This window comes from Trichoderma breve, assembly GCF_028502605.1.
Source record: "Trichoderma breve strain T069 chromosome 7 map unlocalized scaffold00007, whole genome shotgun sequence".
Taxonomy (NCBI): domain Eukaryota; kingdom Fungi; phylum Ascomycota; class Sordariomycetes; order Hypocreales; family Hypocreaceae; genus Trichoderma; species Trichoderma breve.
Window position 1 is genome coordinate 1,582,326 of NW_026611593.1, and position 26,950 is coordinate 1,609,275.

At 50.5% G+C, this 26,950-nt stretch overlaps 10 protein-coding genes across 10 annotated transcripts; 5 read left to right on the top strand and 5 right to left on the bottom strand.

Moving 5' to 3' along the window:
* Positions 1-2,528: 2,528 nt before the first annotated feature.
* On the top strand, positions 2,529-3,053 carry T069G_10693 (uncharacterized protein; the record flags this gene model as incomplete). The annotated part of the gene is made up of 3 exons (XM_056177903.1): positions 2,529-2,792; positions 2,851-2,886; positions 2,949-3,053. The coding sequence occupies 3 exons, from the start codon at positions 2,529-2,531 to the stop codon at positions 3,051-3,053; spliced, it is 405 nt and encodes a 134-aa protein (XP_056024193.1).
* A 1,749-nt stretch (positions 3,054-4,802) lies between these two features.
* T069G_10694 (uncharacterized protein) lies at positions 4,803-7,124 on the bottom strand (the record flags this gene model as incomplete). The annotated part of the gene is made up of 3 exons (XM_056177904.1): positions 4,803-6,030; positions 6,091-6,317; positions 6,381-7,124. 3 exons carry the CDS (start codon positions 7,122-7,124, stop codon positions 4,803-4,805), a joined length of 2,199 nt encoding a protein of 732 aa, XP_056024194.1.
* Positions 7,125-12,003: 4,879 nt separating this feature from the next.
* On the top strand, positions 12,004-13,056 carry T069G_10695 (uncharacterized protein; the record flags this gene model as incomplete). Its single annotated transcript, XM_056177905.1, has 1 exon — positions 12,004-13,056. The coding sequence occupies one exon, from the start codon at positions 12,004-12,006 to the stop codon at positions 13,054-13,056; it is 1,053 nt and encodes a 350-aa protein (XP_056024195.1).
* A 185-nt stretch (positions 13,057-13,241) lies between these two features.
* Positions 13,242-14,506, bottom strand: T069G_10696 (cryptococcal mannosyltransferase 1 domain-containing protein; the record flags this gene model as incomplete). The annotated part of the gene is made up of 3 exons (XM_056177906.1): positions 13,242-13,657; positions 13,707-13,935; positions 13,988-14,506. 3 exons carry the CDS (start codon positions 14,504-14,506, stop codon positions 13,242-13,244), a joined length of 1,164 nt encoding a protein of 387 aa, XP_056024196.1.
* A 687-nt stretch (positions 14,507-15,193) lies between these two features.
* On the bottom strand, positions 15,194-17,637 carry T069G_10697 (dolichyl-phosphate-mannose-protein mannosyltransferase domain-containing protein; the record flags this gene model as incomplete). Its single annotated transcript, XM_056177907.1, has 3 exons — positions 15,194-15,606; positions 15,675-17,310; positions 17,371-17,637. The coding sequence occupies 3 exons, from the start codon at positions 17,635-17,637 to the stop codon at positions 15,194-15,196; spliced, it is 2,316 nt and encodes a 771-aa protein (XP_056024197.1).
* A 1,742-nt stretch (positions 17,638-19,379) lies between these two features.
* T069G_10698 (endoribonuclease l-PSP domain-containing protein) lies at positions 19,380-19,945 on the top strand (the record flags this gene model as incomplete). The annotated part of the gene is made up of 4 exons (XM_056177908.1): positions 19,380-19,422; positions 19,486-19,499; positions 19,560-19,763; positions 19,829-19,945. The coding sequence occupies 4 exons, from the start codon at positions 19,380-19,382 to the stop codon at positions 19,943-19,945; spliced, it is 378 nt and encodes a 125-aa protein (XP_056024198.1).
* A 205-nt stretch (positions 19,946-20,150) lies between these two features.
* Positions 20,151-21,376, bottom strand: T069G_10699 (uncharacterized protein; the record flags this gene model as incomplete). Its single annotated transcript, XM_056177909.1, has 3 exons — positions 20,151-20,191; positions 20,263-21,090; positions 21,154-21,376. 3 exons carry the CDS (start codon positions 21,374-21,376, stop codon positions 20,151-20,153), a joined length of 1,092 nt encoding a protein of 363 aa, XP_056024199.1.
* Positions 21,377-21,813: 437 nt separating this feature from the next.
* T069G_10700 (RNA recognition motif domain-containing protein) lies at positions 21,814-22,519 on the top strand (the record flags this gene model as incomplete). The annotated part of the gene is made up of 3 exons (XM_056177910.1): positions 21,814-21,896; positions 21,953-22,169; positions 22,229-22,519. The coding sequence occupies 3 exons, from the start codon at positions 21,814-21,816 to the stop codon at positions 22,517-22,519; spliced, it is 591 nt and encodes a 196-aa protein (XP_056024200.1).
* Positions 22,520-22,585: 66 nt separating this feature from the next.
* T069G_10701 (autophagocytosis associated protein, active-site domain-containing protein) lies at positions 22,586-23,359 on the bottom strand (the record flags this gene model as incomplete). The annotated part of the gene is made up of 3 exons (XM_056177911.1): positions 22,586-22,750; positions 22,839-23,060; positions 23,135-23,359. 3 exons carry the CDS (start codon positions 23,357-23,359, stop codon positions 22,586-22,588), a joined length of 612 nt encoding a protein of 203 aa, XP_056024201.1.
* A 754-nt stretch (positions 23,360-24,113) lies between these two features.
* Positions 24,114-26,350, top strand: T069G_10702 (glycosyl hydrolase family 47 domain-containing protein; the record flags this gene model as incomplete). The annotated part of the gene is made up of 3 exons (XM_056177912.1): positions 24,114-24,645; positions 24,726-26,065; positions 26,156-26,350. The coding sequence occupies 3 exons, from the start codon at positions 24,114-24,116 to the stop codon at positions 26,348-26,350; spliced, it is 2,067 nt and encodes a 688-aa protein (XP_056024202.1).
* Between the last annotated feature and the right edge of the window lie 600 nt (positions 26,351-26,950).

A 26,950-nucleotide genomic window follows, 5' to 3' on the forward strand; every position in this document is an offset into this window, starting at 1 on the left:
AATGCGCTGCACAGCCCGCCAACGCATGCCAGGCCAATTGGCTCTTCTAAGTTGCCAATGCTATGCTATGCAGTTCGCCTAGGAAGGATTGATATGAGGGTGCTGATGCTGCCTAAATGCTTGGAGTGGGCGACCAATCGTCGCTTACTATTCTCCACACGAAGAGAGAATAGATGCAGTAGTAATGCGGAATAAGACAGGGAACAACAAACTCTGGCACTTTCGGCACTGATATGAGAATGCTTTTGATTGGACTCTTGTAATCTGCTATGTAGCTGAAAAAAGAGGGCGCTGTGTCTTAACATGAACGAATTAAAGCAAGTCGAGGCCGGATGACTCTTCGGAAATGATTCGAGCGTAAGGGAGGGGGCGCAGAATGCCAGTGATGATTGTGTCTTGTAATCCCGGATGCAACTGCGCCGAGGTCACTTACACGATTTCTCCCCCTCATTGATCAATGACTCCCATAAGTACTACAAGGATCATCTATGGAAGCATCACGAACCAGCATGGGCTCATTATAACATGCTATCTTCCGTGTACGGATTTTTTCACTATGTCAATAACGCAAGATTCGGTACTCAAAGATGAGCGTCAGAAACAGCACAAACATTGCCAGCAGATCAAAACAAGCCCAGTTCGGCATCATCCAGGCGGCAACCTTTTTCAGGAAAGAATTCACATACTCTTATAAACTTGGCCTAAAATGCGATTCGAACATGTAGACTCGACCTATATGATGATCAATATAGCTCATTGCACACGAGATAAAATCGGTCTCACCTTAAAGTAGATAGGGTATGGAACTGCACTTGAATTTGTACTTGTAGAGTAAATTTGGGGATTGCGTTACGTAGAGATTCTTTTCCCTAGGAATTTGTTGCGGTGTTGTATACATGTATTTTGTACACTTCATGTCGATCGCTGAGCTACCATGGTGAAGAGGAAAGGGCTATCAAAAAGTCTGCTTCGTTGAGCTCTGCGCATCGCTTTTCTAGACGAGTTCAGGTTACAAATATACATTCCTAGAGCTTAAAGTCACAAAAACTGACAATTACCCATAATTACTCTTGATAACAACCAAGAATTGGATGCTAATACAAGGCACAGCCCGTCATACAGTCTCTGATCTCCTGCATTTGGTGTCGCAGCAATGACCGTATAAGCGAGTAGACAAGATCGCAGGGGCTCATACGAAGAGCTATTCCTAATAGCCATGCCATCTCACTATATGGATAATAGATATGTATAGACATTTGAGTTTCCTCGATTAATAAACACTTCAATATAGCTCACCATAGATGCTATATACAACGTCCCAAACAGGTTATATATGTGAATATCTATGCCAAATGAGTATAGATAAATAATTATACTCCGTGACTTCAATAAGTTCAGCTTGCCCATGAGCAGGGTCTCGAATGTTCAACCAAACAAGCTTGTGATCATATTCCGCTGAAACTTTCCTGCCTCACCTAATAACCAATCGTCACAAATTGCCTCGTCACATTACATTCCCCTCAAAAGAACTGCATTTGTAAAAGTACACGACGACTTTTAGCCAAAACGGAAAGATACCTATTACAGCAACCCCGATTTATCACGGCTTTTTACCCAGATTGCGGATGCACCTGTAACTTTCGCTCTTGTATAAACATGCATTTAGGCAATTATTGAGCAGATCTAGATCCCACCATGTTGCCTGTACTAGGTTAGGTCGTGAATCGTATTTAGGGTCTGTAAGGCTTGGCTTTACTTATTCATACAACGTGCAGCTTACATGCAGCATACTCACCAGATGCAGCACGTCGTCAAATTCCCAGCCAGTTACCGTCTTTACAAGAATTAATTACATCGTACCACTCGTCACAAGTCATTAAAGCTCGTACGTATCTAAAAATATCACTGATTGGTAATACATCTGAAATCCCCGTTGTGAGTTCAGAATCGCCTTATGATATTGTCTGCGGATACATATCCGTGCAACTATCTGTGTTTTTGAATCAGCTGATGAGCATATATGATGCGGTTTAAATAGTTTCTAGGCTCAATTTTGAACATATTCTCTCGTATCATGTCAAGGGGCGAGCGAATATCTACATGTAGCGAATAGTTAAAGATTCACTTGCCAGAGTACCGCTACTATTACAATGCATAAGGCCTCCTCCAAGAATAGGATCCCCCAGATATGATCTGTAATGCATGCTTGTACATCGAGTGCTCGCTAAGATGCAGAGCTGGACCTTAAACAACATAAGCTTAATGTAACCTTCCTGATATAGATGATATACACTGGGCAGCAAATATCGAAACTTTTCCACCTATCAGCCCGGGATATTTCACTATTTGGGAACATCAGTAATTGCTATTATATGCACTTGGAGTCAGCTAAGGCTTCCAGCGTTGACCGAGCGTCTATATATAGATAGATAGCTTCCACCAATTTGTCTCAGTCAACCAAACCACCACTCCCGCCCTTTCATTACCTTCTATTCGATCTCAAAGAACAACCAGACCCCATCTCCACCATGCAGTTGATAACAGCCATCTTCACCACTCTCTCCCTGGTTCTCCCCGCGACAGCCGATGTGCGATTTTGCTACCCCATACCAGGAACAGAAAGCACCCCCATCCCTCAGTCCATCCTCGATCTCGATTACCAAGTCAAGGTAGACTGGGGAAATAAACTCTGCACCCAATCCACTTTTCCGTCTGAGGCACTGCAGATCTCGCAGACCGCTCTCGAAGACGGAATTTTGGCAGAAGATGGCAAAGTCTACGGCGTCGAGCTTGTACGCAACTTGCGCATTAACCCATTACTTATCTAAATACTAATTCTATGAGCAACAGGCCCTTCGCTTCATTACGTCCGAAGTTATCTGTCTTGTACGTCCCAGTCTATCTTTTTGAGAGTTTTGGTCAATACTAACACGATATTACAACTATAGAATAACGTTAATGCCCTCCTTGGCGTCGGAGCTTGTGAACAAGGCGGTTTCATGACCCTCGCCGGCCCTTTTGAGCAATGGACGTACATTATCCCTCTCAACTAGGGCAATGGCTGCTCACGATGTAACTAAACGTGCACTCCATATCATATTTCTGCGCTGTTATTGATAGCCATGGTACACGGTCATTTCTCTATCGCTAGTAGAATGGAATACAGTCGAGCAACGGGCTTGACCGCACAAGGGGGGATGCTCAAGCTTTGAAGCCATGTGCCTATGCTTTCACTTAATGTATAAGCTCTGCTTGTTGAAGTGGGCAACCTAGTATGCAGTGATTTTCTCTGTATTGATCAATATTACGAATAAATTTCCCACTCCATCCTTACTGAGTGTTCCTCCATTGATCAGTATAGAAACATATAAATCGCCAAAAGTATTTGCGAAAAAGAGGGAATCGACAATTATTAGCACAGAAACAGACAATCTGCACCCACCGAACGCATTAAGCTCATTGAGAATAGTCCTCTTACTATCTCTATATATGCACATAATTATCGCGGCTCGGGAGCGTGCATGAACGCTGAATCGAGCACGTTTCACAGCAATTTTAACTCCCCCCAGAACCTGGGAGAGGAGAGTGAGGCATGTCAGCCTGATGCTTCTCAAGGCAACCACGCCAAAGATAATAGGGCTCAATATAGGGATAAACCGTAGCCACGAACAATAATACGAATATCAAGAAGATTGACGGTATCAGTGTTAAACTGTGAATATATTTGTGCAAAGGCGGCGCAATGAAGTCCAATGCGAAGTCCTATTCGGCATCCAAACCGATCTATACACAAATACCCCAGCCACTTGCATCAAACACATCCGATATGGTGTAGTGGCTAACATCGCTCGCTCTCATCCAAGAACCGAGCAGCCCTGGGTTCGATTCCCAGTATCGGAGTCCAAACTCTCTTTTTGCTCTTTTTGCCCTCCATCACCCAGTCTATCAAATCTAATCCCCATCCTGCACTCAACTACTTCTTATTTTTCGCCACCCCGATCCATTCTTAGCGTATCACGCGATTCATTCTCTTTTTTTTCCCTAATAGTCTACTAACTGACTCGAACTAGAGTCCGTTATCATTTACTTCACGTTCCTCGCCGTCCAACGAGTCAAGCGACAAACCATCTGCTTGATCTTGAAATCCGATATGGTGTAGTGGCTAACATCGCTCGCTCTCAACCTTCAGTTGAAGATCCGAGCAGCCCTGGGTTCGATTCCCAGTATCGGAGAATAATCTTTTTGGTATTCAAGAGCAATACAATTACTTGAACTTATAATGCCTTGCTTGATCCTTTTTTTTTCTACGAACCAGGCAAGGCAGCATGGAGGCAACATACTCATATCACTATACAAGATCAAGTCACAGTGGCACATGGGCACAAGAGAGATGGGATAAATCTTCTATCATTCTTATAGAGTTGAAAAAAGTCAAACTTTACCCCTGCAAGCCAAATTTCAGCGTCTTAATAGATCGCAATATTTGTCCATACCCATATCCAAACCAGCTGTTTTTCCTCCTTCACGACCCTACGGTCAAACATGCAGCTATGTTTCAGCGCTTCCTTTCCATGAAGCACCCACCCAAGTGGAATGAGAATGAGAATGAGAAAATAGAAAAAACAAAATCTTTAATACACAAGGCAATCCTTTTATCATTAAAACTGCCGAACCCTTCTCATAAGTCGTTAAAAAAACAAAAGTGTAGTGGTGAATGAGTAAAGTATTGGTAACGTCTTGTACAATGGCAAAGATATCACCGGGAAGTTTCTGTCAATCTTTCATCTTGAAACTTTTTTTGTTTAGATGTCAAGGTTGCTCCAATCTATTTGTTGGAAGATGTCTGGCTGCGTGGTTTGAGAGAAGCCAAGGTTTGCGCTTGGCATCTCGGTAAACAGGGACTGGAAAACATCTGTTGTCTTGTCCACTGTTGCCGGAAAAAGCTGAAAGTCGGCGCCTTCTGAGGCATACGACTCGTCAAAGCCTTCATCGACCTCGCGCAGTGAGGTCGGTGTGTATAGTACTGCATTCTGCTGCGCATTGGGAGAGAACTGCGGCTGACCCATGATGGGAACAGTGGCGCAGGGTTGAGGCTGGGCGTGATAGACCGGCATCTGCTGAGGCATCATTTTGCTGTAAACCTGCTCAGGAGTAGGGAGCTGAGAAGGAATCTGTACGTGGGCAGCGTAGATATCCTCATCGTTGATGATAAAGGTAGAGCCGTTCTGGTAGGGAGGGTACTGCTCGTAGGAGGATGTGGCAGAGACGGGAGAGGGATTCTCAAGAATCAGGTCCATGGCATCAATGGCCTCGGGCTGGGCGCCGTAAGTGGCGAACCAGTCGGCGTTGGTGGGGTAGAGTGGGAAATCGCTGGTCATGCTCTGGTCCTGCGGAGGTGTGGGCACGCTGTAGCTGGGCGTAGTTGAAGGAGTAGAGACAGTGCCAAGAGGAGGAGTCTGCTGAGCGACGGAACCGTTCTGGCTGGGTGCCTTCTTGCCGTTGGTCTTGGTGCGGACATAGGTCCAGCCGTGAGCCTTCTCCATGTGCTGTTTGCAGTTGGACTCACGCTTCGACTTGTACGGGCAAGGCTTGAACAGACACTCAAACATGGCCGGGGCATCCGAGTGCTTGTCGTTGATGTGGCGGTCCATTTCCTTCTCGGTGGGCCAACCGTAGTCGTGGTACTTGCAAGTAGGGATGGGGCACTTCCAAGGACGAGAGTGAGTCTTCTCGTGCTTGGTGAGGTCGCAGGGGCGCTTGAACTCCTTGGTGCAGCCAGGCTCGCGGCACTTCTTGGGAGCCAGCTCCTCAGGGCTGGCGTTCTTCTTCCGGCGGGCCATGGATCGCATAATCTCTTCCTCGTCCTCACGCTGCTCGCTCAGGGAGCGCTTGAGGGGTGTGGGCGATTCGCCCATGTCAATCACCTTACCAGTGGCCATTGAGATGGCAGTGCCGTCCTTCTTGATGCGGACAAGCTCGGCAGGACGGCCATTCTCAGCGATACCGCCATAGAGACGGACCTCGTCAGATCTTGACGGGGCATTAGCAGGGCTCTCCAGGTCTACGAGAGGTATAAAGCGCGGTACGTACTGGTCAATATCCATGTCGTCGGCAAGGCTGCCCTTTTCCTTGATGGCAGCGAGTTGCTTGCCGTACTGGTAAATCTGCTCCTTAAGGTCGATAAAGTATCCGTTAGTGTAAGGTCGGTCGCCGGGGCGAATTTGTTCGCGGTCGGTGAGATATTCGACTGTGGCCTGAATGCAGCGGACGGACGTGAGGCAGAAATCAAGGTATAAGGCGGCGGACTTGGCCTTTTCCTTTTGACGTAACATCCGATAAGCATCACCCCAAACTCCATCATCGGTGAGAAGTCGACTTACCGGTGCCATGAAGATCAAGGTCTTCTCAAGATCTCGCAGGCAAATAATTTCCTTGGATCGGATGCGTCGGGGCACATCCAGAACAATGGGCTCAAAATCCTTGAGTGTGGGCTTCTCCAGGAGGGGGCGGAGAGTGTGTTCGCGGATGCGGTTGACAGCGCGGTGGCTGAGGCTGGGAAGCATCGCGGTGGTGCTCGAGGCGGCCGACCTTGTCAGAGCGGAGGCCTGGGGCTTCTTTGTTGAGTCGGCGGCAGACTTGTCGTTTACAGAAACGACTGAGCTGCCAATGCCACTGTCGGAGGCATGGTTTCTTGTGCGTCGAACGGAGCGAGGGCGGAGAACCCGTCGCTCAGACTCGACCTTGTTCATGGCGGGGTCGACGACGGGAGGGGCGAGGAAACCGCGAGGGACGGGCAAGCTTGTGTCCCGGAGTGTCTTGGTCCTGGGGCTCTTGTCGGACAGCGAGAGGTCTTGAGCTTTGGAGAGTGCCTCGTCGATATCGTTCAGAGTCATAGCAATACGACGGCGGCCAGCGTCGACGACATCATCAAAGTCAGACTGGGACCTCGTAAGCCGAGGAGGGACGAAGTCGTCGTCTGAGGATGTAGCGTTGGGAGATGTAGGAGAGTGAAAGGTGGCACCCTTTCGGAGGACCATGGCCGTCTTAAGAGACAAGCTGTGTTCGCAGTCGGTTCCGGGACGAGTCACCGGAGTCCTTCTGCGGGGGTTCGTTGAGAAGGACATGGCGGGCTTAGATCTGGATTGTTTTTTTTTTCCTTCCCTAGGTGGGGAAGATGTATGAGATATGCCACAAGAGTCCTAACAACGTAGCAACAAGCGGTTAGCTTCCTTGTCGATACAGCAGATGTTGCAGTGAGGCTCTTTAGGAGGGTCGATAGAGGTGTGAGTCACAGGGCCGAGATAGACGAGGGCTATGCAAACACCGAAAAGGAAACGGCGAGTTTTGAGGCGTCAAGGCCAGCAGGGAAGGGGACAGGACAGATATATGAATAAAGAGAAGAAGTAACCCGTACCAATTAGTAGGCTCGATGTGAATGGGCGGTCGGAACCCACAATGCTGGACGGGCAAGCGAACCAGTGGCGGCTGTCGATGGAAAGCAGACGGTGGTCCAGACGATCAATCTCGAGTAGGAACAGGTCCAATTGTGTTTCGTTGATTGGAGGCGATGTTCGCTGAGAGTAGGCTGTGCTCGTAAGGATGCCGGGAGCAGGAGCAATAAACGTCTCGAGATGAGATCTGATGAGAAAGGAGAGATGTGAAGCAGGCGGAGAGTTGCGAAAAAAGCCTCGACGGAAGACGGGGCGTAAATTGGATATATGAACGCAAGGACTCCGGCACAAACGGGGGGAGGGTAGCCAAGAGAGGACCCGAGACACTCGAGGGAGTGGAATGGAAAGCGGAGAGCCGGGGGGCGTGTGCGAGAGAGGAGTGCAGGGCACGAGCAGCGGTACGAAGAGCAGCGAGTACAAACAAAAGTGACGAGGGAAACGAGACGACAGGCTCTCTATCTGTATGTGTACACCGCGAGAGGCCGCTGGAATATGCTGAGAGACGAGGTCGAGGGATGAGAAGACAAGAAATGCAGCCAGAATGCGGCGGATTAGAAACCAGGCGGACTCAGCCCACCGCAGGCTGCTGCCTAACACGCCGGCCCGTTTGGGCATAGCGCGCGTGTGGGCTGAGGCGTAAGCGCTGCGGAGGAGGCGTATCCCTGTCGCTGAGGTTGTCTGCGATAGAGAGAGCCGCAACAGTACCTGAAGCACTAACAGAACTCCGCCGGCGCAGCGCCGTCTCAGCACCATCGATCAGTAGCACGCCTCTAGCGGCGTCGCTGCAGGCGGCTGTCAGTGGTTGCGGGTGGCCATTTGGGGGCCGGCACCTGCACTGGCGCAAGGGAGCCGGCAGAGGACGCAGCTACCCGTGATAGTGGTCCAGGTTTCGCAGCTATCGCGAGCAACAAGACGCCATCTTTGCTCCCGTGTATTCCGGGTCGGAAATCAGCAGTGCGACCTTGGCCGTCCGGACTGGTTCCCCGGCTCTCGAGGGCCAGAAAAGAAAGCCAGACTCGTCCGCCCAATGTATGAGGTCAGTCATCAGAGCGAACTTGCTAGCAGCTCGTGCTAGTTACTGCGCTGGCAAAAAAGGAGACAATGGACGTGCGATTACTACTCGCTTCCGACACTACAGTATGCATTGCTGTTACTGCTATTAATAATTGAGAGCCAAGTAGTAACTGCATCCTCTTGGCGGTGGAAGGATTCGGTTCTTATCGTAACCAGTTTCACGAGAAGACGAGCTGCGAAAACACCAAGCAAAGAAGCAGCAAAATGCCACCCACAGCGCGCGATGACGGTGCAAAACGCAAAACGAAAAAACAAGGGACCTCGACCTCGCACTCGTGTGACCGTTGGTGACGTGCCGACAGTGCGAGCTCGAGCAGCGCCTTGAGCCTATCGTGGAGCCTCGCGCAGGCGCAGGGATCACTTTCATCTATGTTGGACCTTGCTGGAGTGTGGCTTGCTGCTTCGACCCGCAGCAAAAGGCCAACAATGCCCTCTTGGCTCGTCCTATTGCTTCACACTCAGATCCCCCCCTGCTTCCATGTTGTTTGCTGCTTCTTTTTCTTTTTCTCTTACTCGTACTTGTCTCGTCTGGGCCTCCCTTGCATCTGCGCCACTAGGATTAGTTCCAATGCTCCCCTGCCACAAGCGACTGAGCCACCGCTCGAATGATCAAAGTGCATGAAGTATTAGAATGAGAGGGCGCCACCCGGGGACTTTTTTGCTCTCCAAAAGTGGCTCCGAGCAGAGTACAAGCAGCGGAGAGCGACAGCCAGCAAAGCAGTGCCGCTGCATTAGTACTGGAGTGTGTACATGCAGCAACGAGTAAGATTGAATGGACTCGTTTGTATGGAGAAGAGCAGCTTGGAGTGACTTGGGTGAGTGATGCAAATGAGTCCATCTGGCTTTTGGCTCATGCGCTATGCCGCTTTGGGCAATCACCGAAAATGCCCAAGCACAGACGCCCAGCCCATGGCTCGACGGCCCGCCTATCACAACGGCCGCCCAAGTTGCGTGCTGTTGGCATGTTTCCGCGACCTGCTGTTTTGTGTGTTTCGATTTTCTATTTTTTATTTTTTTCATATATATTTGTCTTTTATTTTGATTGATGACAGCACGTCTCTTTCGGTGGCCGCATTTGGGGTGGCTAGTGCCAGCTTGTTGAAGCGTCTCAACCACTGTCCGTACCCATGTAACATGTGTCCAGTGATGGATTCTTGGTCTCTATTCGTTGATTGTCGTCGTCGTCAGGACCATCCGGGTGCGAGCCGTATGTCTTGGACGCTATCTGGAGCATACGATCCACTCATCTCCAAGTCTTTGTGTTTGTACGACCATGGCTGGCTCTGGCTGCTTCATCTGCCACAGCCGAGTCCCCTGACGCCTAGACTAATGTAGTATTACCTCTTACTGCTGGACGTCTTGTGTATCCTGTACATGTAGCCCGTCGGACATGTTAGTTGAGAGACTCTCCGGATCAACAGATGGGCAGTAATGCATACCTCCATCATGCATGGGCTCGCACTTTTTCGCCCTTCCTGTCCATGGGTTCACTCATTCACGCTGTCAGGCTCGCGTAGATGCGGCTCTGTCTTAGCAGCCTGTGCTATACATAGTGTACAGTGCTGTAGCAGCAGCATCTTAGAGACATGGAGTTGCAAATCTCAAGCCCCCTCCTCCCCCCTGTGCATCATGTAGGACCGTGACAATGTGCTGTGCTGTGCTGTCTTGATGCATGTCAAATCCGGCCAATGCCACTTGTTCCTCTCGATCCACACATAGGGCTGGACAACCAAGACGAGGTTGGGAGATGCATCTTTACGGGCTTGACTCATCCCCTGCCGCCAACCAAACGCAGATCGAATCGCCTCCGGCCAATGACTACGCCCGGCAACAGCATCACGGTATCAGGACGTCTGCTTCAGGTATTGGCCGCTGCCCGTCACAAGCGCTGCCGGTGCTCTGCTGTCCCATGTCCATGTCGGCATAATACATTGGACGTACATGTACATGTAATGCATACAGGCCCAAGAGTATGCGAGAAACAGGCCATCATTTGCTCCCCCTCTCGTTCTTCTTCGGTCTGTCCGTTCCGCTTAGCATGCCCAAGCCACACATGATCCAAAAATCTGCCGGGAATGGTCGTAATAGCGCATGTAGTCCGTATCCGTTGACTTTTCTTCTTTTGCTCTTCCGGCCAATCACGCAGCTTCATATCGAGCAGCCTGCCAAGGCACCCAAATTCTAAGCACCATCCCCCCCGTACTTGCTCTCACGGGCAGTATGACATACAGCAAGATTGGGTCGTTTGGAAAGCGGGGGATGGAGACTTGGGTCAAAATCCGGCTGCCTTGACAAGCTTTTGCAGGGGAGCGCGGCCCCTTTGGCTCGAGTTTGCGGCTCTGCGCAGTCGATTTTGGGTCTTTTGCAGCTCCCGCTTGTCCGTTCTAACGCCAACTTGTGGGCTTGCGTTGGCTGGTGATGCAATCCTTGGTGTTTTTTTCTTTTCTTGCTATTTACTAGCACTTTACTCCATACTCTATTTGCTGCTCCGTAGTACTTTTCCGTGTTTAGCCTACCTAGCCGAGGAGCGGCAACGTCAACATTGACGAAATCTGGCGCGCAAGGGGTTGCGCGTACTATCCCAGTCCGTGCGACTCCATTCCTCAGGCAGTCGAATTAAATTCTGGAAATAGCATCAGTTCTGGTAACCATATTCACACGCCCCCTTTCTACGCAAGGCACCGAAATTATTTCCAGGCAGCTTCAAAACTCCCTGAACATTTGCGATACGAGAAATGAAACTATTCAAAGCTGAAACTAAAGTTTTTTTTTTGTTTCGTGTTCATAGCGGAGCTGAAGCGTCATGTTGTGATGCGCCCTGGTCGCTGACGATCTGGCTAACCTACACGTACCCTTGGCTATCTAGATCGATGGTTATACCTCATGACCAACCTCTATTTTCGGCCGTAAAGGGTTTAACTGAACAAGGATAAGCCTTGTAGATATTCTTGTGCACCGACTGTTATCAATTTTGAAATGCTCAAGTAAAATGGCCTCAAGAATTTGGCTGTTTGACGAACAGATTCTGTGCGGCTTACAAAGGTTCAAAACACCATGTATGCATTTTGTACTGTTCAGCTATTGTTCTTACACCCAAATAATGATGGCTGCACTCATCGCCCTGTTCACACCAACAAACAGTTGAGTCTTCTACGTTGTAGTTGGAATTCAAATTCACCTTCAGCTTCTCAAGATGTTCATTCCACCCTAGTCGCATCACCATGCTGTTCAACTTGAACATACCTATCTGAACATACCTATCTGAACATGCTTCCTTTACAGACAATTGTAGATATAAGACCACCTTTCATTCTGATATTCTGTAACCATGTGATCACCCGGTAACGACTCAACATATCCAAAAGTCTCTTTGGAACTGTCAGAGCCACATATGCCTCTATTCAATCGATCTCGGTCTTCTAGTGAACCCCTGGTCCGACGTATCTCAACCAGCCTCCGCCGCAGACTATCCACCACCATGACTGGCCAACGATCTTCATCTACACCGGCTGAAACTCCGGGTAACGATACATCTTCTACATCAGCAACTCACTCCCAAGAAGAGCTAAGTTCAGACGCCACGCCCCTGGAAGCATCTCCCATCTTCAACTCCAATGACGCTTACACTGAGATCATTGAATGGGCATCATATCCACGTGCCATAGAGCTTCATGACAATCCCATCGATGATGATATCTTGCTCCCACCAGAATGTCGCTCTCCATCCCCGCCATCTCCATCTCAGCCCTCACCAGCATTCACCTTCTCGGTCCTCGACTCCCCTCCTACCCCTTCTTCCCCGATAACTAGTGCCCCTCAACTCATCTACCCAGTATTCACCTACATGCCCATCGAAGAGAGACTTCAAAGACGCCAGGAGTGCGAATTCCACCTCCAACGTTTCAAACATGGCCTCGCCGAAGACCCCTTTGGTGAATGGGCCGACCTTGCTAACAACTTATACGGCGGCAATATCCCTCCTGAATTTTACCTCACCTCCGCCCCCTTCGACCTCCACTCCCTGCGCGGCCGCGTCCGCCTGCGCTACATCCGCACAGCTTTCTGCATGCCCATCGACTCCACAAGCTACCAAATTGAATCTTTCCTCAGCCGCAACCCGTCTCTAGTCCGATATCTCCTTTGCAACACCGTGCCTGATCCGGATCATGCTTACCTGTACCAGAAACATGTGAATAACTCTGCAAGTCGGCAACACAATAGGACTGTGTTGCGCGCTATCAAGCAGCTGAACTGGATAAATGAGACGGTCGACTGGATGGCAGAAGCGGCCAGGTCAGAAGATGAGGGGGCTTTATCTGAATTGCACAAGGTGAGAGAAACCGAGATACTGCCTACGGTGTGGAAGAAGATGCAGGAGATGGAGGAGAGGAAGGAGAAGTGGAAGGAGATGCCAATGGAGAAGTTACACGTGCGGGCTGTCCAAAAGATGCGAAAGAATCGTCCAAATAGCCTGCTTAGAAACGTCGTGACGTCCCAAGAGGTCGTGAAGAGTCGCTGTAGGTTTATGTAGGGACCAAGGGGATAAGTGCTACATCTAGAACATTGACAAACAAACAATTTCAGATTAAGACACATAATATGCGTTCAATTATAGATAGTATATGATTTGTTATTCGCTAAAAACAATAATAAAAAAGGACTAGTTGCCCATACTGATATTCTATTTCTCCTTGAAACCCGTCAGCCCAACAACCCTCAAACATGAGCCCACCCATTCTCAACCAAGACCTGCATCTCGTTAATCAAACAAAACTCCCCAGGCTCCCGATTCCCACTCTTCTCCTTCTCCCACCGCCCCACCCTCGAGCTCACCACCCACCTGTCAAAGCTCCATAGCGTCCATCTCCTGATCCTATTCACCCACAGGCCGGTGAAAATATCCCAGCTAGACACCCAAGACTTGGCCGGGGGGTGAGTCGCAACGTAGGCAGGGTAGTTATAGCCGACCCTGACCCGCGGGTTGAGATACACGCCTTTGGTCTTGGACAGCGGGTTGTCGGCGTGGATGAGGCAGCATTCCGAGCCTTCGAGGTGGTGAGCGGCGAGGGAGTCGGGGACAGCGCGGAAGCGAAGCTTCGTTGACGACACAAAGGGCTCGGCAGGCATAACAACTAGTAGATGATTAGTTTCCCGAGACATCTAATAAAAAATCACACCAACCTATGCCATTCCAGCAGCTGGTGACGGGAACTGCGTCCATATGGTTCACCAGAGCGTTTCTCGAGTCCCTAGCCTCAAAGTACGGCCAAGTCTGCATGTTGTGCGCCCTTCCCTCAATGTCGCGCAGAGCAAAAGTATCGTAATACAACGGCGGCTTCGAAAAGTCCAGAGAGCAGGCTGCAGCGTAGTTTCCGTGATTGGTATCCAGCAACGTCAACACGTCCTCGACCTATCCACAAGTTTAGCCCATGTCATCTTCGCCTCCACCCTCATATAATTACCGTAAACACCACGTCGTTTAGAAACAACACCTTGTCGAAGGTGATTCCCTTCTTGCTCAGCTCAACCAGGTCCTGTATCGTCTTATTCCTCAGCTTCGCCAGATAGGGAATCCTTCTCAGTTCCCTCTTCCCCCGCGCTGTGTCAATCCACCCTTCCCCTCTATCCTTCTCCGCCTTGGATATCTCATCGTAGTGCGTCGTATCCGATACCTCGACCCGCCTCGGCACGTTTCTCTTTTCGAGCTCGCTGTCCAATTCTCGGAGCGCCTCCTTGCTATCGTCCCAGCTGCCGCTCTCGAAAACACTCACAAACACATTGTCCGCGCCGAAAGTCTCCGTAAGCTGAATCACCGCATCGTTCCAATATTCTTTCAGCACCTTTGCGTTGTTCCAGTGCATGCTCGCAATGTATATCCTCTCGCGTGGTCGCGCAGCCCCGCGGCCGCTGCGCAGGAGGTGTTCTCGGTCACCATGGACGATTTTGTTGTGGATTCGGAGTATATCGAGGAAATTGATCATGAGTAGGAGAAACAGCACTATTCTTGTCGTTCGCCAGCGAATCAATCGACGGAGATACAGCCTGTTGGCTTCTGAGAGCAGCATCGTTGCCTGCAGACGTGCTGATCAAAGGCGAAAGAACGACACGCACATGCACGAGTTCAGATGCTCGCTAATACAATGAAACAATGGCAATTGTGCCAGCCCATCGCGCCAATTCAGAGGCGCGACGCGGCGATTGGTTTGTCTCGACTTGCAGCTTGACAAGCTTCCCTTGATAAGGATGATATGCAGCTGTGATGGTTGCGAGCTCCAGTAAGCGGGATACTTGCGGTAGCTTACGTAACAAAAGGGTGAACAGAACATCTACAGAGTTCTATACAACGACGGATATCTATTACTCGAGCTGATGTAAACGGAAATGGATTTGTCTAAAAAAAAGTACTTGGATTATTCTTATTTAATAAGACGCGAAATACTGCGTCTTGTTTTCTTCTTTACCAACTCCATGCTCCTCCCTAACCTCCCCCATTTATTGTACACAGTCAAGCATATCGCATCATATAACAAACCCCCTTTCACATGACTTTTACTACAACAGTCCACAACATCTCACAGGGATCATTCTCCGTTTGACATCAATTTGTCTCAACCTAAAATAACCCTCCTTCTTCATCACCATGGCTAGCCCTTTAGAGCTGTACCCTTTTATTTGGCAAAGTGAAGGTCATATCCAAGCCACTTTCTCCGGTTAACTTCGTCGACAGTCAGGCCGGGGTAACCATATGTCAAAGGCAGGAAGAAGAACCAGCTGGCAGCCGCGACGGCGAGAATCACAAAACAAGCAATCCAGGCGCCGGCCATGCTCTTGCCAGCAAATCGCTCACGAGCTGTAATATGTCTCTTAGGGCCGGAAGCTTTGCCTTTAGAGGGCTCCTCATCTGCTGGATCTGTGTTAAAGATGAATTCGACAAGGGATCCCGTGACCAGGCAAGACGCCAAATGAGCGGGAAGGTAGTGATGGAGGAAGAGCTGACGTCCCATAAGGTAGAATGGGAAGTAATGAGTAGCCCAAGCCAGCCAGAAGAAGCCGGTGGAGTTGTACAACCTGGAACGGGTGCCTTTGATCAAGAGTTAGCGCAACGACTCGTGGCTATTGATAACGAGAGAGAAGAGTATAAACACTTACGGTGGTCCAGGGCATCGATGCCTCGACGCAGAGAGACTTGGTCTGCTCCAATAATACCGGCAAACACAGCCAAAAGACCGCTGGCAAGCCACCAGCCAATGGGGTTGCCAACAAAGTAGATTTGCTGACGCGTATCATTCTGTGTCCAGAAGCTCACACCTCGGAGAAGGAACGGCCAGTGGTAAGGCTGACTGGCGTACGGGTGACTGCTGGTGAGCTTGCTGTTGTGGTAAAACATGGACCTCTGCAGCTCAAACCACTTGCGGAGGAACGGCAGCGACTTAACCTTGCGCTGCTCCTTCTGGCGACGGGAGTGGTCTTCGGGCAGCGACGGGATGTCTTCAGCAATCCACACGTTGGAGCTGGGAGTGATTTGCTTGTTGCCGTTGACTTCCTGCTGTCTGTAGGCCCACTCGGGAAGAGGGTTGGTGTGAGTCCACATAGCAACCTTGCTGGGGAAGTGAATGAGCTTAAAGTGGCTGGCAACAGTCTTGAAGTCCTGGTTGGGCTTGCCTCCCTCAATTCGAATCTCAAAAAGAGTGTCGTTTTGGCGATCACCATATGCTTCTTCAGCGGACACAGCGGTGAATTCCTGGTTGGTGGGGTAGTACGGAGAAGCAACATCGTGGGAGAGCAGAATCTTGTCCGTGACGATGTGTCGAAGTCGAACCAACTCTTGGTTCCTTACAATGCGGCCGAGCTTCTGATCGTTGCTGGCAGGGATGATTTGCCAGTAGTTGTTTGTGTCGTTGTGGGGATAGCCAGTGACTTGTTGGCCTTGGCTGGAAATACGACCATCATCATATCGCAGAGGGTAGGTATCGGGGTGGCTGTGAAGGTACGCCTTGGTCTCCTTGTGTCTGATGGTAATGGTATCATAGTACTGGATATCAACAGCGCTTGCCAGCATGACATTGTCGCTCAAAGTCTCTTGGAACTCTGGAGACATGAAATCGTCGCCGGGACCAGATCGAGTCAAGACAGCAAAATGCACCTGGAACCAGAAAAGGTAGAACAGGAAGGGCAAGATAATCAGGCCGATGGCGCGGGCTGCAAAGTGCTTTCCAAACAGCTGAAGGCTGATGGGTCCATTGGGCCGCTTGATATCCAAAAGCTCCCACAGATCAATGATGACAGCAGAGCCAATGGTGACGAAGGCGAAGAGACCAACGTACTTGGTCGAGATATCGCAAGACAGCGCGAAACCAGTCAGGATGAGCCACTTCCACCACTTCCTGCTGAACGCCTCGTGTCGCAGCTTGTAAAACTTGATGTAGAACAAGAGACTGCAGGCCATGGCGAGCACCAGCGTAGCGTCAAGGAGAATGAGACGAGTCTGGCCAATGTGCGCATTGTCCAAAAGGATCAGTCCGGCAGCGACGAGGCAAGCAGGTACACTATAGCCCGATTCCCACATGATCAAATACGTGACAGACACAGTCAATGCGCCAAGGAAGGCGGGCAAGGCTCGGAACGCGACATAGGGCACCTTGTTGGCAATGTAGGAGTCGCCGATGTTTTCGAAGTGGAAGTGGCCGTCATATCCAACCGCCCAGCCAACAAAGGCAAAGAGCAGCTTGGCAAAAGGGGGGTGGACATCGAAAAAGTAGGTTCGCTCAAGGTAGTAGGAGGCAAACTATGAGAGCAGTCAGCTGTGTGCCGTTGAGATGAACTATATCAACACGACATCCCCTACCTTTCCAAAGTGGACTTCGTCAAAGACAACCTCGTCGGGGTGGCTGATTCCCCAGAATCGAGTGACGAAGCCGAGAATGGTCACCAGAGTCAGAGCAAGCTTGTGCTCAGTTTCACCCCTCTGAATGTTCTGGCGCGAGGAAGCTGCCGCCTTGGACAGCTTGTCGAGCTCGACCTCGGGGGCAAAGGTAGATTCGGAAACGGGCTGCTTGGACGCAACGTTCCGCTGCCGCAAGCTAGGCGGCTGCGGCGTTGGAGATCGAGCCATGGCTCTAGGAGGCTTCACAGAGAGCAATTAGCAATTCTGCATCATGGCCAGAAGTTGGAAACATTCAAGTCTCCATGCTGGGGAGCTAGGGCCTGTGCAACTGGGATGCATGTCTCGGCAACACAGCGGATGGGAACTGGAACTTACAACAATGCAAAGGTGGCCTCACGCCGGATTGAAGAGAATTGAAGGGTTGAAAAATGAGTCAAAGAGAGAAGAGAATGGAAGAGGAAAAAAAGAGACTCGCGATGCGTCGTGCAGCGGAGTCCCGAGTACGATGATTGAGCCTCCCGTAAGTTGGATTGGCCCAAGAGCTGAGGCGAACGTGTCTTTGTTCCCTCGACTCGAGGCTGGAGCCACTAAGCTGCAGGGGTCAGCCACGCCACTAAATCTTTAGCAGTGCCTCGTTTTTTTTGAGCCACCTGGCAGTATTGATTTTTAGCAGATTAAAGTATCTGGATGGAGAGATGCGTGTTGGCTACATTGAGATGCATGCACTCGGTATTTATTTATTCATTGCATTTTTGCTGTAACGGTTAATAGTAAATAGCCGCCAAAATGCATCTTATCTTTGAATATGGTGCACATCCATTTGCATCTTTCTCAGCCCTTTGTCTTTCTCTCCATCACATGCCGGGTCTACGGGAGCTATTAATACACTGCACTGTCCTTTATTACCCACTCCGGATTTGGTATTGCGACGCCGCAAAGGGGGAGCTCCAGCCGTTGGCCCTATGAATGATGGATCAAGATGACGCGCCAGCTCGACACCCCTGAGACACTTCCGCTATTGGCAGTTAGGAGCCGGTAGCGTGAATTGCAATTTGCATTGGGATTCATCAAAGTGAAACCAACTCAATCATGGCTCTCTCTGCCTCTCTGTCTGTTATTGACCAGGCTGTGCCCCTGGCTTGCTTATACTTTGCTTTGGGCGAGTTGATGAAGCTGATTCTTCTTGCCTGCCTACTAGGTAGGTACCTATGTACAGTATGAGCCTGTCATGAGTGGAGTGAACGTCGAAACCAAGATGCATACCTGTAAGCCAACATGTAAGAAAACACAATTACGTATCTTGGAATCCGAGGTTATATACCTAGGTTGGTATTTCTACAATCCTCAATGATTGATAGATAAAGAGTTCTTCGTGTGTTGGACCCTTAAAGTGAGAACAGAATGTCACTGCTAGGCAATTGATGAACATCTGCCCATTGTGAAGAGAGACTACATACCAGCATGTACTCAAACACGACTTGATGTAATGCCCAAAACGTCCAATATGCGCCCTACAAGCCCATAGCGCGCGCCCTACAGCAACAATTTCATGCCATCCATAGTAAACCATTGGTAAGATGCCCACCGCGCCTCTTCTTTTTACCTCGCTGGGCCGGTAAAAACCGCCACAGCAAGCCAGAGGCGGGGGAGCGAAAGCTTCCGGCCTTCGGAGGGGCGGCCCCGGCCCAAGCTCAGCAAGCTTTCCTACTAAATAACACTCATAAAAACAACGAAACAAAACTTGAACCAATTCTTCTTGTAACATCACTCTTCCCCCAACAATCCAGCCGGAAATTCAAAACTTCTCTCCTAACAGAAGCCTGTAGGTTGCCCAAATGTCGCTGTCAATCTCTCGCAGCCTTGCCCGGCCCTTTGCTAGAAGCCTAGCTGCGGCTCCTCCTCCAGCCTTGTTCGCTGCTGCAAGACCCAAGTTTACACTCGTCACAGCTTTTGCCAGATCAAAGTCCACAATGGCCGGCCAGACCATCGTCTACACCAAGGATGCTCCCTTCCGTGAGTTCAAATCCACCGTCAGCATGATTCAATTGCTTTGAACTAACCATTGACACAATGCAGCCCTGGGCCCTTACGTAAGTTCTCATATACAGATATAAAATGAACAACCTCATCTCATGAGTAATGAAACCTAGTCCCAAGCCATCAAGACCCCCACGGCCATCTACTGCTCAGGCCAGATCCCTCTCACCGCCGAGGGCACCCTGATTGAGGGCACTATTGCTGAAAAGACCAAGAAGTGCTGCGAAAACCTCGATGCTGTCCTCAAGGAGGCCGGCTCTTCCATCTCCAAGGTCGTCAAGACTACCATCTTCATCTCCGACATGGCTCACTTTGCCGTAAGTCGCTGCTATCGATACCTATTAAAGTTGAAACGCCCCATCTCATTGCTCATTGTCTATAGGAAATGAACGGAGAATACGAAAAGTTCTTCTCTCATAAGCCCGCACGAAGCTGCGTTGCTGTCAAGACGCTTCCCAAGAACGTCGACGTTGAGATCGAGGCCATTGCCCTGCCATAGAGGTCTGTAGAGGGAATAGTGTAAAAGTTTGATATATAAATATTCTTACACGCTATTACAATACAATGAGTTAAATACACCTGCGCCAGTTCTTTATATCTTGTCATGGAGCTCTAGTAGGCAGTAACCGCTACAACCACCCATTGGTACTAGACAGCTATTGTACAAAGAAGACGTATCATGTAACCCCTAGCCATCATTGACTCTAAGCGTTCCAAACCACCACTCGTCCATCAACACCGCTCGCTAAAAGTGATTGTTAGCAATCCAGTTGCTATTGGGTATCGAGAGAGAAGGAGAAAGTTAGTGTTACTTACAGCTAAACTTGGTAACTCTGCCGCCAGACACCTCATAGGGTCTAATGGTGGAAACTGTGTTCTGGTGAATCGTCTTCAGTTGCGTGTCATCCTTGACTTTTCCCTTGAGATCCATCTGCCTGAACATGTTCAAGGCAGACTCCTCGCGCTGCTCACCGTGGCCGGCACTGCCCTTGGACTCGACAGTTCCAACAAGCTGCCAGCCCCCCTCGCCTCCTTGGAAGCGGAACGCCTCGCAATCGTATCCGGCGGCGATGATCTCATCTTCAGCCTTCCAGATCAAGCTCTTGAAGGGAAGAAGCTGGGTGGGAACGCTCAAAACGGCTCTAGGGGGCTGCTCTGGACCACTGGGGTAGACAACCGTGATGCTGCTATCGTGGGCAGCAAACGCAAGGGCGTTTCCGCTAGGAGAAAAGGACACGGAGTGGACCCAACCGGCAGAGTTGTTCAGATATTCTCCGCAGACGGTGTTGAAAGGCAATCGCTCGCCCCAGACACCAGGCTCGGGACGCTCGTCGACACCCTTGACAAAGGCAGAGAACACTCGGGCATGAGCATCGGTAGAGCCAGCAGCCAGGAGTACGGAGTTGGGGTGCCAGGCAACGCTGGTGATGGTGCTGCGAATCGGCTTCTTCAGGTGCTTCGAAACCCACCAGTCGTTTTCTTCCTCAAAGTAGCAGACGGCAATCACGCGGTCGCCGGAGCCTACGGCAAACTTGGTCTCGGAAGGCGACCATCGAACAAACGTAGCAGCGCGGCTGATTCGAAGAAGGACAAGGGTGGGCTTGTATCCGGTAGGAGAGGGCTCCCAGACCAGCGCATTTCGATCTGCGAAGTATCAGTCAGGAGGAGCTCAAAGGAGGCCGGAAAGGAGACACAACGAGGACGAACCCTGAGAGCAAGACACAATGCGGCCACTGTTTGGGGCAATGTCGACACTGGTGACGGTCTTGTCGTGGCCCTTAAGCACATCCTTCAGCTTAAAGGCATTTCCAGCTTTGCCGTACAGCTCGACGGTTGAGTCGCGAGCAACGGCAAGAGTTGCGTGGTCGGCCGAGAAGGAATGGTCGGCAATGGGGTTGTGGAACAGGTGGTGAACTTCGGGAGCAGCCATTGTGTCGATAGGAGTAGCTCTCTACTATCGCAGACGAAGAGGTAGAAACTGGTGTTGATTGGGGGAAGAGGATTTGCTTGTATGAGTTGGAGAGGTCGAGGTTGTAGTAACAGCGACGAGATGGCGGGGTGACGTTGCTGCTGCGAGTACGTACATGGAGCCCCTAGCTGTAAGCAAGTGGCAGCTAAAGTCGAGGTACCTGGTACTTGCACTTGTAGCGACGGGGAAGCTTGGGCCACTCGTCGCTCGCAAGACCAGCGGCCTAGGAACCAAAAAAACTCCACGCTCAAATCAATCAGTTCAATCACCAATACATACGACGACACGGCATATTTCCGACACGACAACGAGTCACGAGGACGCTGTTCTACATCTCGAGACGAAGAGCCTCTGTATTACCCTCTTTAAGAAGCACTTGGATCCTCCTGAACTGCACAATGGCGTCAGCTGCTGCTTCTCGCGGTCTCGCGCCAAACGCCTCTCTACCCGCCAAAGTGCAACCGATCCCTCCAAATCAGACGTGAGTTGCTCTCGGACAATCCGAGTGTATCATGTTATTAATTACAAGTCGTCTAGTCTATATGTCACGAACCTCCCATCAGCCAAGATACAAAAACCTGACCTGCGAACGGCACTCTACATGCTCTTCTCGACCTTTGGCCCGGTTCTCGACATCGTCGCCCTCAAGACAATGGAAATGCGTGGCCAGGCACACATTGTGTTTCGCGATATCCAGGCAGCAACTCAGGCAATGAGATCATTGGATGGACAGACCTTCTTGGGTCGCCCAATGGTGCGTATTTCCCCGGTTTTACATGACCTGTTGATGACTTGGCGATTAACCCTCTTTAGAAAATCCAATACGCCAAGTCCAAATCGCATTTCGTGGCCAAACTCGACGGCACGTTCAAGATCCCCACGACGACATCCGGCGCCGCCACTGTGGAACAGACCGAACTACAACAGAGCATCTTCAACGCACCGCTACCCGGAACGGCCACCGAGAAACCCACAGCCCCAGCTGCCAGCCAAGCTGCGAAGAATGCGGAAGATGAAAATCGCGGACAGAAGAGGACGCGCGACGAGGAGGAAGAGGAGAGCGAGGAGGATGTGGCCATGGAGGAGGACAGCGATGACGAATGATTTACGCCCGCTCACGACGAGGCCGTCCCCATCAAGGACGAGGGTTCCTCCGTCCCAACAGTGCCGTTATTGGGTGGCCATTTCCTTGGGCACCCACAAGCCGACGCACCCCCCTACCAAGCCGAACCAGATCATGAGATAATTCTCCCTTGAACATTGGAAGCTGGATATAGCGTCTCCTAATAGGCACGGATGGAGAAAGAAAGAGGGGACCCCGGTGATGGGGTGATGCTATAGGCAAGCTGTTAGTGCGGCCGGACCGACACTAGAGTCTTTTGGATACCATAATTAACTTGTGCAAATAGAAATGGAAACTCACGTCTGCTGAGATGCCTCCGATGCCTCCCACTCCTCGACGGAGACCATCTTTATAGCTGTCGGGAACCAGGCGGCGGAAGACGGTGTCGATATTGAAAGCAGGCTCGTCTGAGGGGAGATCGTGAAGGCTAAACCAGAGACAAGGAACTCTGTATGTGGGGTGTAGGTGAATCTCGTATGCTACATAGCCGAATCCCGGCCTCGCCTTCTGTTGTATGAGACCCTGATAGAAAAACGTGTGAGCACGCTCGAGATGTAACAGCAGCAGCAGCAGCGGTATCAAACTAGCATACATACCGCATCAGACTCTTCAGCATCAATCATGTCATCATCCCCTTGAAGAAACCTGTCGTCTGTATTGCGATCTGAGATTGAAAAACCGCCCAAATCGAGTGATATGTCTTCAGGGTCCACCGTCTCTTCTAAAGGGCGGATTATCTGAAGGTATGTTGTGTAACCACTTGAAGCTGAATATGTGAGATCCAGAGACGTGCACAGCCTGAGCTTCCATTTCTTCCGCATGGGCCCTAAGGTTGCTCTGCAATACCGGCTATCAAAATGATGGCATGCTTCGGAGAATTCTTCCGGGCTTAAGAAGGGGAATTCTTTGATGTCCATGTTTCTACACCTGATTCGCTGAGTAGATAACTGTAGTCAGAGTACTCGTTACGGGATGTACCGTTGATATCAAAGTTTACTATCTCCTTTGAGCTATTCGACAACTGTCGAATGTAGATGCAGGGGGGCGAGGCTGAAATGTGTGAGATATGCGACTAATTATGGGTCGAATCCCGTACTTGCTTGAAGTAAAACATATGCTAGGGTGCAGTGCCAGTGAAAGTACAACAAGAATTAATTATCGAGAGAGACATCTGAACTCCTTGTATGCCGAAATGTGTCGCTGAGGAAAACTGTAGAAGATTTGAGGCTTGATTTCAAGTTTGTAGCGCGGGATGTTCCCCATGGGCGCAAGTCCACATTTTTGGCTGGGATCAAACCTCGGACTAACAAACCGGCGATACAACCTTATCGATTGGAGGTGACATGTCCTTTTACTGGCATCCCCAGGAGTCCGCTCTTATAACAGCCAGGACCCCTAGACGGGCTCGTGTGCGTGACGGGCCATTGCTTCTTTTCCCAGTTTCTTCTTTTGTTGGAGCAGCAGTTTGAATTGCGAGTTGTTTCTTCCTTTCTTTTTCAGTGTGTTGGCCGCTCCAATCGCTCCCCTCTGGCCAAAATACATCGCGCTCCTCCTCGACATGACCCCGTCGACCCAATGATCCGCGACCCGTTCGGCATACACAGCAAAAACGTATTCAAAGATACAGCGTTGCGAGCGGCGCAGAACATCCGAGAGGTAGCCACGCAGGCGAGCGCAAATGCACTAGAAATGTCTTTTTCCATGCCCAAACACGTGCCCGACTTTGGGGATCCTAGTCGAGCACTCGAAGACCGCGCCTGGGCCGCTCTGTCGCGGAGAGGCGGGCCGGGAGTTCTCAAGAGCAGTTTGTTCGAGTCGGATACGCTACCAATGTACAAAGACAAGCCGTATGCCTATGCGCCGTCAATGCGACTGCGGCCTTGGTGGCGGCGCAAGAAGGTGCTGGGGACGTTGACGGCGGCGGTGGTGTTTCTGCTATATATCATGGGCTTCTTCTCGGGACATCCAGAGGCCAAGTCTTCCGGGTCGGCGTTCTCTTGGCTGCGTATGTCTCAGGACAGAGACCATGTCGACTGGGACGAGCGGCGGCAGAGCGTGGTCGAAGCCTTCGAGGTGAGCTGGGATGCCTACGAACGCTATGCATGGGGTATGTGATGATATTGGTGGCTCGACATCTGTCATGTAAGGGCCTTTTTTTTCGCTAATTACTTTGTGTGATGATACCAGGCAAGGATGAATTTCACCCGGTTTCGAAGAGTGGCAGGAATATGGCTAAGAAGGGTCTTGGATGGATCATCATAGACGCTCTGGACACGATGATACTGATGAACTCGACATCACGCCTGCAACATGCACGAGAATGGCTTTCTACATCGCTGACCTGGGACCAAGACCAAGACGTCAATACTTTTGAGACCACCATCCGTATGCTGGGTGGGCTGCTCTCCGCCCATTATCTATCTACCGAATATCCTACCCTTGCGCCCCTGGCCGAAGATGACGAAGGGGCCCCTGGAGAAGATTTATATCTGGAGAAAGCTAGAGATCTGGCTGACAGGCTGCTTTCTGCCTTTGACTCTGACTCTGGTGTCCCATATGCTAGCGTCAATCTGGCAGAGTACAAGGGCCTCCCGTCTCATTCCGACAACGGAGCTTCTTCCACGGCTGAGGCCACGACTCTTCAGCTAGAGTTCAAGTATCTGGCCAAGCTCACTGGCGAAAAGAATTTCTGGGACAAGGTTGAAAAGGTGATGGAGGTTGTCGATGATAACCACCCGGAAGACGGTCTCGTCCCCATCTACATTTACGCGGATTCGGGCGAATTCCGAGGCTCGAATATTCGACTGGGAAGCAGGGGTGACTCTTATTATGAGTACCTCATTAAGCAATATCTCCAGACGAACAAGCAAGAGCCCATCTATGAAGAGATGTGGAATGAAGCTCTTGCGGGCGTGCGAAAGCACCTGGTGACCTATACGGAACCTTCCGGCTTCACCATCATCGCTGAGCGTCCAGACGGCTTGGACTATCCAATGTCGCCAAAGATGGATCACTTGGTTTGCTTCATGCCAGGAACCATTGCATTGGCCGCCACCGGTGGCCTCACCGAGGCTGAGGCGCGGAAACTGCCCACCTGGACCAAGAAGCAGGACGACGACATGCAGTTGGCAAGGGAGCTCATGCAAACCTGCTGGGGCATGTACAAGTACATGAAGACGGGTCTGGCCGCTGAAATCACCTACTTTAACATTCCCAACCCGCCGCTGGAGGAATCGGCGCCTCACCAAGCGCCGGCCGAGTTCGACGAGGATCCGCATGCCCAGTGGCGCAAGGACTTTGTGGTGCACTCTAACGACGTGCACAACCTGCAGCGCCCAGAGACTGTCGAGAGCCTGTTCTATATGTGGAGGATAACCGGCGATGTCAAGTATCGCGAATGGGGCTGGGACATGTTTAGATCATTCGCCAACTACACCGCGGTGGAAGACCAAGGGGGCTTCACCAGCTTGCTTGATGCCAACACCATTCCGCCAACGGTCAAGGATAACATGGAAAGTTTCTGGCTGGTAAGTCGCGTAATTTCTCATCTTTGTGTTGTGCCTCTTTTTCCTCATCATGAGCTTATAGTTGCTAATATGTGCATGCTCTTTGTTTAGGCTGAGACACTCAAGTACATGTATCTCCTCTTTTCGCCAAACGACTTGTTGCCACTGGACAAGATTGTGCTGAACACGGAGGCTCATCCGTTCCCCAGGTTTGACATGGGGCCTCTGTTCTCCACTGGATGGAAGCGAAAGCCTCCGGGTTCGATCGCCAGGGCGCCCAAGACGACTGACCAAAGAGTTGGATGAATTTTGATGAAGATGAAGTGGGAGTGGGCATCAATGATATTGAGCATGACTACTAGGTACTGTAGTGTTTGGCGTTGCAGCATCGGTTTATGTTGGCGTTGAATATGTATAGACGCTTAGCTCTATAACCTACCTAAGATATCTAGGTTTATAAAGTACGACATGTATGACCTTGATTATCCTGTGCTTACCATCTATTATGCATTACTCTCTCCAAATTGATGACTGCTGCAACATAGGTCATCGGCCAGGATGACTACAGGATTGGTAGTTAGTGCTTCCTGTAGTCTTTATGCTATGGAAGGCGGAATATCGAGGCCTGGTCCCTGAATGTTCTCATTAAAATGAGGCGGGTAAGAGCGTTCCTTGCCACGTGGAGGAATGCTGACAGCAGGCGGTTTAGGGGCCACGGATCAAGGCCTGTAAGCCCGGACCGCTGGTGTGGCTTTCACCCGTTGATTGGGATCAGGCGTTATCGCGTGCTGGATTTAGCGAACGAGGCGTTTGGATTATGAGGCGAATTTCTTGGGGCGAGTCAGTGGGGGCCGCTGCACTGCAGTTGCTGATCGCACGCTGTGATTATGGTACTGTATATGTTAA